Consider the following 12940-nt stretch of genomic DNA (forward strand, 5'->3'; position numbering starts at 1 on the left):
CAGGTTACAATTTTTCTACGAAAAGGGGTCTGTTTTGAAGCGTCTACTCTCCTGGGTGCTCAACCGCAGTCGATGGCAGACATGAATATTTTCATAGAGGAGTTTCACAATCCATTGCTCCCATCGCCTCTTTGAGGGGGACCATGTTTTGGCTAGTGGTCCTCGGTAGCCATGACAATGCCATATGACTGAAGCCTAGTACTAATATTAGCTACAATCAGCTCAATAGCTCCAAGGAGCCGATGGGGCTCCCCCCCCCAGAGAAAAACTTACTAATATTTTTTGGGCACCTTTGTTTTCTTAGCTTGATTCTGTGACCACCTGTTCTTGAGGTTGCCAGTTTCAGGAATTTCTTTTTGTCAATTTATGCACATTCCAATTATTACTTTGTTACTGGTGATCATATCACGCTTACCCAGAAATTTGGCATTTCAACTCAGTTCAATTCACTGTGTCGGAGGACAAGAAACCCAAGTGTATTCATACACGTTTTGGCTTTTATCGAGGCCCCCCCCCCCAAGGCCAAATTACTGACCCCGCTCGGGATGCAACCCCACAACAAGCTGACTAACTCCTGAGTACCTACTCACTGCTAAGTACAAAGGCATTAGGTAAAAGGAAATATGCCCAACCATTTCTGTCACGCCCAGGATTCAAACCCGGAATTCTCGATTGTGCATCGAGAATGAACTTGACTGTACTACCGGGACCCTCAGTTTTTTCAGTTGACTTCATTACAATCAACACTTGTTTTTTATTTTCCCATGATCAGGGAACCCATTTTAACAATATTACAAGAAAATTTTAATTTTTTTTTATTTTATTTTCATATTTTATATGCACCTGAGTGTTGCATGGAATAAACAGAACCACAGCCCAGGGATTAAATTACATTTTTAAATTCTCCCTTAACCCCTGCACTGTGCACCTGTTTTTGGCAAAAACTTCATTGCGCAATTGTTAAGGACATATTTTTGTTGTTTTTATAAATGTTCAGGTAAAGTTAATGTCAAAATGTTTCCAAACTCAACTATTTTCCTTTTAAAAGACAGAGTGATGAAAACATTAAAAAACATTAAAATATAGCCTAATTAAAAAAAAACGAATAACTCTCAAAACAGCATTTGTCGTTTCGGGCAGTGCAGTGGTTAACCATGTAGTATTAATAGTGTGTGTGTAAATTTGACATATGATGGTTGTGGTACAAATTTTTTTGAATACAGTGGGGCCTCAACTTACGATTTTAATCCATTCCCAGAGATGGACCGTAAATCGAAATATCGTAAGCCAAAACGAATTTTTCAATAAGAAATAATGGGAATTGAATTAATCCGTTTCACCCCCCAAAAATATTAACTTAAAAATACATTTTATACTGAATACAATTTTTTTCTCTAACTACAATACAGTACATATGTTTATCTTACCTTTATCGAGGGCTCTTGATGGTGTATGGAAGATGGTGAGGAGGGGGGAGGAGGAGAAGTGTTACTGTTAGGAAGGGGAGTCCCCTTCCATTATAACATCAAGCAGTGATGACTTCTCTGGGGGTACTTTCTCTCCTATGTTTTGCATGCATACCACTAGGACCTGGTTGTGGTTCACTGCTTGTTTGTCTCACTAAAAATTTGTCCATGGAGATTTGTTTTTCCCTTCGTTCATCACAGTGTCATTGAAAAGGTTACGGCAATGACCTACTGCAGCTTGATTTGGGCGAGTCGTTTCAGCAAAAGTTTGCAGTTCTTCCCATGCTGCACACATTTTCTTTATTTTTGAGGAAGGGACATTCTGTACTGCCTCTATGGTCATCCTTACATGTGTTTTCATATGTTGAACCTTACCACTGACTTTCTTGGGACACACGGTGTGATATGAATAATTACTTTTATGTTCAAAAAACAAAAAATCCCCAAAATAATGGAATATCTTACAAGCGTGATTGTCATTAAGCATGCGGCTCTGGTGAATTGAGGTAGGTCGGCCAGTGCCACCCATTTTCCGACCAAATTTACATCGTAACTCAAAAATATCGCAAGTAGGGGCAATTGTAACTCGAGGTGTCACTGTATGTTCATTTTTGGACTTTCTCTGTAAGAATTCCTGCTTATCCAGTGAGTGGTCCTCCCTATATAGTACAGATTAATTCGCGTTCTACGTCGTTCGTTTTGGTATCATTGTATTCGCAATAGAATTCCCTACAGGTGTATATGTATATAATGTCCGAAAGCCCAGCGTGACTCCACACAGCAAAGCCTAAAGTCGGCAAAAGTTACCCGTGGGCACACAAAATCAGTAAAATGTGTACACTCGTTTCAGTTATCTCACCTTAATTTTCGTGCTACGTCATTTGTTTTGGTATCATTGCATTCGCAGTAGAATTCCCTACAGGTGTATGTGCATATACTGTCCAAAAGCCTGGCATGACTCCCCACAGCAAAGCCTAAAGTTACCATGAACGAGCACCAATATGCAAACCAAGGCCTAATGTGTATACTCGTTCATTTTAACAGTATTTCTAACTTTGGACCTGACTTTCGTCCAATTTTTTTTTCTCGAATCCTAACTTTGGACCTGACTTGCGTCCACTACAAAAATATTTGTATAAAATTCATTTTCTATCTGATTAACCTCGGGATAGTATCAAAATAAGCGCCTTTAGAATGCGCACAATTTGATACTAAAATGAAAGATATAACATGAAACTTGATGTCCGAACACTTGAAAGATTATAAATAGGTTTTTGGTCAAAATATTCAAATATTTGGTAAAAATCCATTTATTGTCCTATTATGTTGGGACTAGTTTTAAAATGCGCGTCTTTACATTGCAAACAATTTGATACCAAAATGAAAAATGTAACAAACATTTATGTCAGAACACTGGAAAGATATAAATAATTTTGTGATGATGAACTTCCAGAATTAAAATACAGTATTTGTTAAAATTACAGTTATTACACTATTATTATGGGACTAGTTTTAAAATACGTGCCTTATTATTGCAAACAATTTGATACCAAAATGAAAGACGTAACATGAAAATTGATGTTATCAAACTGAACGAGTACACACATTAGGTTGCAGTGTACAAATTGGTGCTCGTTCACGGGTAAATTTAGGCTTTTCTGCGGGGAGGCACTCCAGGCTTTTTTACATTATATTCATACACATCTGTAGGGAATTTAATTGCAAACACAATGATACCAAAATGACGACGTAGCACGAGAATTAAGGTGAGAAAAATGGAACGAGTATACACATTTTATTGATTTTGTGCGCTCACGGGTAACTTATGCCGACTTTAGGCTTTGCTGTTGGAAGTCACGCCAGGCTTTTGGACATTGTATTCATACACACCTGTAGGGAATTTAAATGCGAACACAATGATACCAAAACGAATGATGTAGCACAAGAATTAAGGTGAGAAAGCTGAAACGAGTATACACATTTAGGCGTCATCGCGCGCTTGCCCGGACTCTCGCCCGCACGTCCATGGGTCCATGGGTTGGGTCCATGACCTCTAAGTTGACCGCGTGCATGTTGAGTGAGCAATAGTGGTAATAACATCAATTTTCATCTTACATCTTTCATTTTGGTATCAAATTGTTTGCAATATAAAGGCGTGGATTTTAAAACTAGTCACATAATAATAGAGCAATAACTAGAATTTTAACAAATATTTTAAGTTTGGAGGCTCATCACCACAAAATTATTTATATCTTTCCAGTGTTCTGACATAAATGTTCATATTACATCTTTCATTTCGGTATCAAATTGTTCGCAATCAAAGGGCATGCATTTTAAAACTAATTCCATAATATTAGCACAATAAATTGAATTTTACCAAATATTTTAAAACTTGGTCCATAAACATATTTATAATCTTTCAAGTGTTTTGACATCAAGTTTCATGTTACATCTTTCATTATGGTATCAAATTGTGCGCAATTTAAAGGTGCTCATTTTAAAACTATCCCAAAGTCGATCAGATAAAAACAGCGTTGAATGTAATGAAATGCCATTTTCTGGGTGAGTCCCGGAGGCTCCCCAGAGCTATCCATGGCTGATATGGATACCCTAACTATTTTGCATCAGTCGATGTGGGTGGAGTTCTAGGCCTACCGGGGACCACGAGCCAGAACCTGGTCCCCTCAGAGAGGCACGAGGAGCAATGGCCCATAGAAATGCACATGTGATTTGGAGCATTCTATATCTGCCATCGACTGAGACAGGCACCCAGAAAGGTAAGCGCCACAAAACAAACCCCTATTCTGGTTAACAATAAAAATCGACAAACGAGTGGACAGAACTCCCCCCAGGAAAACGAACTAACAAGCATGACGTCACACGAGCCGCGCCGCATGTCTGCGCAGCTCCCTCCTCCCTGGGAGGGGGAAGGGGGAGCCCCAGACCCCCGCGCTGACGATCCCCGCCCCAGTTCTGAGGCTGGATATCAAAACCGCGAATAAACCCCGCCGACCGGAGGGCGGGAGGGTGCCGGGGAGCCTCCGGGACTCACCCAGAAAATGGCATTTCATTACATTCAACGCTGGTTTTCTGGGGGGAGCCCCTACGGCTCCCCGGAGCTACCTCACCAAAGACTACCTAAGAAAACAAGGGGACATACCCGGGAGGCGGTCGGTGAATCACTCCACAACACGAAGTCGAGACAACAACCCAAGGTATATCATTCGCCAGAAAAAAGGGAGAACGGCCGCAGACGAAGAAACCTATGATCACGACCATAGGAGCCAAAAACCACTGCGCCTAAGAAGAGCAAGAAGCTCTGCCACACGACCCCCAGAGGCGAATGCCAACACAAAAAGAAAACTGAGGCAAAGCAAACCTGACCCAAAGGAGCCACAACCACCAAGGAGAAGAAAAACAGGAGAGCACCCTGTCCAAAGACCAGGACGACACAGGCAGTGCATAAGCAGGCGGAGGTGTAACAACGCACGATACAACCTGCGAAACGGCGCAGAAGGAATATCGATACCGAAAGCTAGCAGCAGAAACCAAGGTGCCAGACCCAGGAACGGCCCCAAGCGCCTCTACATCCTCCGCAAGCCACTCCTATGACAGCCCCAGGAGGGAAAAGAAAACGCAGGACCAAAACGAAAATGCCACAAGTGTGCAAGTCCACCTCCACAAGTGCAGCTGACAGGGAAGGAACTCGCATAAGGAGCCGCCCCACACCAACACCCCGCAGAAGGGCAGGAGCGAAAAGACTCATTAAGAGGAGCAAAATCGCTCCCAGGAAAACAAGTAGCGCCGAGACAGTGTGAAGAGAAGAGATATTCACAAAAGAACAAAAAGGCCAACACTCAGAAGCTGCCGGGAAGAGGACCCACAAGCCCCAGAAAGGACCGGAGGGAAGCTCAACCAAATGACGACAGACGCACCAGAAAACGGGAAGGAGCAAAACCATCCCGAACCTTAGAGAACAAAAAAAAGCAAACACAAAGGACGAAGGCACCAAAACCCTGTCGCACCCGAGACCAAAAGTCATGCAGAAACCCCAAGAAGAGGGGGACATAACGGAGAAGGCCCGTCCCGGAAAAAAGGGGCGAAGATCGTAGAAAAGCACCCACCGACAGGACGGAAACAACGGGCACAATGGACAAGGAAACCGAGCCCAGGGAGGGGCCGATGCTCTCAAAGCACGTGTGGAGAGGGGGAACGGAAAAACCCACACCATAAAACAGCAAGTCCCTCCCAGAGGGGTAGAAACACCCCAGCGGGGACCAACGGGGCCTGAGGCCCCTCACGTGAGCCCCACCCCAGCCCCGGGAACCCACCCTGCAGGCCCCGGGGCCGAGCTGTCCCCTCAAAGCCCCAGCGTCAAGAAAAATCCCGGGGCAGCCGTGAAAAACACGAAGGAAGGGAGCCCGCTAGGCTCTGGAACTTGAACCGAAACCAGAGGATAGGCGAGGGGCGAGACGAAGACCCCAAGCTCATCCCCAGCCAGCACAATGAGGCGAGGACAAGACAGAGAATCCAAGGAACATGGAAAAACCAGGCCCGGCACAGCAAGACCGGCAAGGAGGGAGAGCCCCAGAGGGAGCACGGAAGGGCCGGCCACAACCAACCCCGACACGCAGCTGCAGTACCAAAACCGCAGCAAAACGTCACCACACTCCCCGAGGAAGCGACAGAGAAGATAGATAAATCATACAGGAGTGGCACACAAGGGAACACAGGTGGAAACCGAGCACCCAACTGAGCCACAGGGACAGTAGTAGAAACGTGTGCAGTATAACAGGCAATCAAAGGAACACATTAGGCATGTAATGTGTATGTGTATGTAATGTAGGCTGTGTATGGGGCTATGACCCCATACACAGCCCCAAGAACAGAGATGAGAGTGCCCAAGAAGCACAGAATCCGCCTGACAGGCAAACGACAGGGGAGAGGCGAAAACAAAGAGCCAGAACCCAACCTGCAAACACAAGGAGGCGAACACAAAACCGACACAGGAAAACGTACTACCAACAGGCACCCCCACCGTTGCACTGCGGAACAAGGTGGAGGCGGGGCCCCGAACTCAAACAAGGTTAGACAAGCATAGGAGAGGGGCAGGAGGAGTACAGGCAGGAACCACCTCGGAAGGGACAAGAGGCCACCCGCAGACACCCGTGAACCGAGGAAGGAAGCAGGTGGAGAGAACAAGAGCTGCCCAGTATGGGCTAATAGCCCTGCAGTAGGCACCTTGGGTGATACGGTCCACGTTCTCAAGTACGTATGTACACCCATTCCTACTTCCAAAAACAAAAACAGCGTCAGAACGAAGGAGACGCCAAAACCTCACCTGCAGAACATAGGCTCTGAAGGGCCATGACGCAAGCGTTCGAGTCCGTATAAGCCAGGGGCGGCCAGTGCGCCCATGCTGGAGAGGAGGGGAGCAGCGAAGGAGGCTCCCCACCCTAGAACGCAGGGAAAAACCATGATTTCCTCACAGCGGCACCCCAGAACACTCCCAAAGCAACGGGGCACGGATTGGATTAAGAAAAGAGCGAGAGGCGAAGCCCCTCGAGAGAAATAGAAGCAGAACACGTGTGCACACAGCCCGGAACCAAAACAAACTCCCACGGCGCATGCGCAGGACGCGAAAGAAAGGAGCCCAACAAGGCAAGAAGTAGCCCAACAAGGCGAGAAGTAGCCCAATAAAGCGAGAAGTAGCCCAACCGGCTACAAGGAGCCCAAACGGCGACAAAGGAGCCCAAACGGCGACAAAGGAGCCCAAACGGCGACAAAGGAGCCCAAACGGCGACAAAGGAGCCCAAACGGCGACAAAGGAGCCCAAACGGCGACAAAAGAGCCCAAACGGCTACAAAGGAACCCAAACGGCTACAAAGGAGCCCAAACGGCTACAAGGAGCCCAAATGGCTACAAGGAGCCCAACCTGTCCAGAACAGAAGGAACCAGAATGAAGGCAAACTCCGGGACACGCAGGTGGTAAGCCGCAAAGACCAACCGCACCGCAGGCGAAGGGATGCGGTTAGCCGAAAACCTCCTGAAGACGGAACCAAAGAAACCACAGGGACACGGAACCGAACCCGGGGAGGAGCAGAACCCAAGCCCAAATCGTACGCAGAGGGGGGAAAGAAAACCCCACTCCTCGTAACAGTAAGCCCCGCTCAGGACTGAAATCCAGGCGGGGCGCAATGGAGGCCAAGGCCCCCAAGGCCGCTCCTCCCCAACGCCAGGAGCCTCTGCACCAGGCCCCGGGGCCGAGTCGACCTCCAAAACCCCGCCCCACAAGAAAAAGCCGGGGCAGCCGAGAGAGCTGAAAGAGAGGGGGCCCACTGGTCAGGCCCCGGAGCATCGGCCGGAGGAACAGACTCGAATGCCTCCGCAGCTACCCCGGACGGGGCAACCCCCGAAACTGCCCAAGTCTCAGAACCTCTAACCCCGCCACGACCCCGAAGCCTGCAAATGCGTAGGGGCCAGAAGCAGGAGGGGGAAAAACAAGGGGGGTGTGGAAGAACCTAGGCCGAAGCGACCAAAACCCCCAAGTCTGGGTCCCTACACAAGCGGGGCAGCATCGGGGCATCCGGGGAAGCGACAAACCAGAGCGCGTTGCAACATCCTACCCTGCAACGTGCGAGCTGCCTGCACCCACGGCAATTCATCAGCAGACTGGGCGAATGGAGTCACGAACAAGCAACAAAGCTCGCAGGACTCAAGGGTCGAATGTGTCACCGACCCAACAGGCAGCATGACGGAGGCAAAAACAAGGAGAGTCACCCTGAGACAAAGGGACAGAGCAACCCTCAACTCGCACAAAGCAAGAGGGAACGCAAGGGTCTCCACTACCGGATCCGAGAACCCCCGGGGGGTTTCCCAGGGCCCCTAGACTGGGTCTGCTAAGGGTTATCCCAGGCAGGGCACTGCTAACCGGCGCCCCAAACTACCAAGCAAACTGCTAAAGCTGAACCCACGGGACGTGTCCACCCGTGAGGGTGAAGCAGGGGGTGCCACCACACAAACGAACCTAATATAAGGGGGGGAGAACACAAGGCAGACCCCCCTACCAGGCAAAAACAAATATAAAAGAAAAACCACACAAGTGGACAACGTACCCAGAGGGAACAGAGCCGGCCGCTGTCATAGGTGAAGACTAGCTACGCAGTACCCTGCGCCCCACCAGTGCTATAACTACCACTTACCCCAAGGTAAACAAGGGAATAAAACCCCCAAACCCTCGGGGCGGCCAAACGCCAAGCAGCGAAACGCCAACAGAGGTAGACCCAAGGTGACTTGTGGAAGGCAACCCCAAGCCCCAAGGGCGGTACTTACAGGGCACTCAGGGAAGGTGACCCTAAGCACATGCAGCCCGAGTACCTGAGAATACTACTCCCAGCTCACACGACCACCGTAAGAGCAGCACTGAGAAAGAAAAAGAGAAAAGGGAGAGAAAAAAGAGAAAAAGAAAGAGAAAGGGATAGCGGATAAATGTAAAACAGAACCGGGCCTATTCTACAAATTCATAAACAACAAATTGCAGGTAAAGGATAATATCCAGAGGATGAAAATGGGAAACAGATTCACGGAAACTGAAAAGGAAATGTGTGAAACATTAAATGAAAAGTTCCAAAGTGTGTTTGTACAAAATGAAATCTTCAGAGAACCAGACACAATAAGAATTCCAGAGCACAACATAGAGCACATAGAGGTGTCTAGAGATGAAGTGGAAAATATGCTAAAGGAGCTCAGTAAGAACAAAGCAGCTGGCCCAGATGGCGTTTCATCATGGGTTCTGAGAGAATGTGCATCTGAGCTCAACATTCCACTTCACCTGATCTTTCAGGCATCCCTATGTGCAGGAATTGTAGCAGACATGTGGAAACAGGCTAACATAGTTCCAATCTACAAAAGTGGCAGCAGGGAAGACCCCCTCAATTATAGACCTGTATCATTGACAAGTGTAATAGTGAAAGTATTGGAAAAACTAATCAAAACTAAATGGGTAGAACACCTGGAGAGAAATGATATAATATCAGACAGACAGTATGGTTTTCGATCAGGAAGATCCTGTGTATCGAATTTACTCAGTTTCTATGATCGAGCCACAGAGATATAACAGGAAAGAGATGGTTGGGTTGACTGCATCTATCTGGACCTAAAAAAGGCTTTCGACAGAGTTCCACATAAGAGGTTGTTCTGGAAACTGGAAAATATTGGAGGGGTTACAGGTAAGCTTCTAACATGGATGAAAAATTTTCTGACTGATAGAAAAATGAGGGCAGTAATCAGAGGCAATGTATCGGAATGGAGAAATGTCACAAGTGGAGTACCACAGGGTTCAGTTCTTGCACCAGTGATGTTTATTGTCTACATAAACGATCTACCAGTTGGTATACAGAATTATATGAACATGTTTGCTGATGATGCTAAGATAATAGGAAGGATAAGAAATTTAGATGATTGTCATGCCCTTCAAGAAGACCTGGACAAAATAAGTATATGGAGTACCACTTGGCAAATGGAATTTAATGTTAATAAATGTCATGTTATGGAATGTGGAATAGGAGAACATAGACCCCACACAACCTATATATTATGTGAGAAATCTTTAAAGAATTCTGATAAAGAAAGAGATCTAGGGGTGGTTCTAGATAGAAAACTATCACCTGAGGACCACATAAAGAATATTGTGCAAGGAGCCTATGCTATGCTTTCTAACTTCAGAATTGCATTTAAATACATGGATGGCGATATACTAAAGAAATTGTTCATGACTTTTGTTAGGCCAAAGCTAGAATATGCAGCTGTTGTGTGGTGCCCATATCTTAAGAAGCACATCAACAAACTGGAAAAGGTGCAAAGACATGCTACTAAGTGGCTCCCAGAACTGAAGGGCAAGAGCTACGAGGAGAGGTTAGAAGCATTAAATATGCCAAAACTAGAAGACAGAAGAAAAAGAGGTGATATGATCACTACGTACAATATAGTAACAGGAATTGATAAAATCGATAGGGACGATTTCCTGAGACCTGGAACTTCAAGAACAAGAGGATTTAAACTAGCTAAACACAGATGCCGAAGAAATATAAGAAAATTCACCTTCGCAAATAGAGTGGTAGACGGTTGGAACAAGTTAAGTGAGAAGGTGGTGGAGGCCAAGACCGTCAGTAGTTTCAAAGCGTTATATGACAAAGAGTGCTGGGAAGACGGGACACCACGAGCGTAGCTCTCATCCTGTAACTACACTTAGGTAATTACTGCAAACAAGTCACAGCACTGAGGCAAGACTGGAGCTGGAGCCACACGACCGTGCATTATCCCATCAGCCGAGGAACTGGGGCGGGGATCGCCGGCGCTGGGGTCTGGGGCTCCCCCTTCCCCCTCCCGGGGAGGGGGGAGCTGCGCAGAAATGCGGCGAAGCTCGTGTGACGTCATGCTTGTTAGTTCGTTTTCCTGGGGGAGTTCTGTCCACTCGTTTGTCGATTTTTGTTGTTAAGCAGAATAGGGGTTTGTTTTGTGGCGCTTACCTTTCTGGGTGCCTGTCCTGGTCGATGGCAGATATAGAATGCTCCAAATCACATGTGCATTTCTATGGGCCATTGCTCCCCATGCCTCTCTGAGGGGGCCAGGTTCTGGCTCGTGGTCCCCGGTAGGCCTAGAACTCCACCCACATCGACTGATGCAAAATAGTTAGGGTATCCATATCAGCCATGGATAGCTCCGCGGAGCTGTAGGGGCTCCCCCCAGAAAAAATGAATTTTATGCAAATATTTTTTGTTGGACTCATTTTCGAGTCAAATGCTCTGACTCGAGAAAAAAATTGGTCACTCGTTTAAGCGCCACGAGAGTGCGAAAGTGTTAAATTAATTAAGATGAGAAAACTGAAATGAGTATACACATTTCAGTGTCACCGCGCGCTCGCCCGCACCACCAGAAGTAGTTCGTGCATACACGCGGAGCGCACGCTTCCCCCTGGGAGAGTATTAACGAGAGTAGTCAGTACTGTACTGGCAGGAAAAGTAAACCGAGGGACACAGGAATACCCCATGAAGTGTACAGTACACTAGACAGTCAATTCACTACTATTTTCCCCTGGGTTCTATTCCCACATTAATATACATACATTTGGTATGTTTCCATTTCACACAGCAGTAAAATAGGTATCTAGGTGTGGCAGCTGTTCTGGGTTGTTCTGAGGATGGTCAGTAGGTGGCCTAGGAGGACGTCAATAGGTCTAATACTTTTATGCCATGAATGGGAAAAAAGAATTTGAGGATGGTTTCCCAGTGTTAGGAATTTGAAGCAACTTATTTAAGTCCCTCAATCCAAGGCAATACCATCCTTACGATAACTAAACTAATGACTGTACTAGCCAGTCCAAACAGTGGGTAACTGACTGAGTAAATTAAGCATCATTCACTGTGCCATGCCACTGGCTTATTGAATGACACAGCTTCAAGAGTAAATAAGATAATGAACTAGAATATCATGATAATTAAAACCACTGATAGCTAGGAAATAGAGACAGTAGAGCCAGATTTCACTGATAAAACAAAGGTAAGAATCTTTTTACCAGTTCCCAAACTTATAATTTCCAAATACCTGTACCTTCCTACCTACTCCAACCAACTAATTATCAAACACCTTTCTACCCATCTTTATCTATTTTGAAACCACCTTATTCCTACCATTCCCGGTTTACTGTTTATAAACGTCCTATTCACTCTCACCCAATACTTACCCAAAACAGCTTCTTACATTACATTATCACTTACCGATAACAATCACAGGACTCCAGTTAGGAACCTCTGGTCTTGAAACTTCTTTAAACAGCAAAGTTTTCCTCATTCTTGATAATTTTAATCGAATACAGTTTGGTGGTACAATGCAGGCCTTCAGTTCACCCAAATCACACACCTGCATTTTACAGAATTTTGATTTAGTCTATGAGCAAAACATGCATGAATATTGCAATTTAGCAGCATTGTGCATGTTGTCTACACAAGATATGCACTGAGCTTGTTATGACGTTTAGAAAAATCCAGCTTTTAATGAAATGCAATACAATTTTCTGATGAGTCTCTCAGCAGCTCCTTGAGCTATGCGCCTGGAATCCTCCAACCCTTAGATACCACACCAGGCTCTAGTGAATCTTGAGTGCATACCATAGACTAGGGCTAGAATCTGGCCCTTTCAATGGAGGTATAGGAAAGAGGGGGGGTCACAAGATCACCACATTATTGAAGAAAATCCCACCAAATGGGTAAACTGCACCAAACCAGGTAACTGTTTGGACAACATTACAACACTGATTCGAATTACATAGAAAAATGACACTAACGTGATATATGTCAATAAGAAAAACAATTGGAGTTCTTAGGTGACTCAAACCCATGACCATTGGACTGCCAGCCACAACCAACAGACTGGCAGACTCTTGGTTGTGGGTTCGAGTCACCTAAGGCTCCAGGGAC

At 46.0% G+C, this 12940-nt stretch overlaps 1 protein-coding gene across 3 annotated transcripts in view; it reads right to left on the reverse strand.

Annotated features, from left to right (window-relative positions):
- The window catches only part of LOC123756087 (diacylglycerol kinase epsilon), a 150645-nt gene that overhangs the window by 63592 nt on the left and 74113 nt on the right, over positions 1-12940 (reverse strand). For all 3 annotated transcript variants that reach the window (XM_045739074.2, XM_045739075.2, XM_045739073.2), the window contains one exon: positions 12242-12383. In XM_045739074.2, the coding sequence (XP_045595030.2) occupies positions 12242-12383 (142 nt within the window). The remainder of the gene's footprint in view (positions 1-12241; positions 12384-12940) is intronic.

The sequence above is a fragment of the Procambarus clarkii genome, chromosome 36 (assembly GCF_040958095.1).
Source record: "Procambarus clarkii isolate CNS0578487 chromosome 36, FALCON_Pclarkii_2.0, whole genome shotgun sequence".
NCBI lineage: Eukaryota > Metazoa > Arthropoda > Malacostraca > Decapoda > Cambaridae > Procambarus > Procambarus clarkii.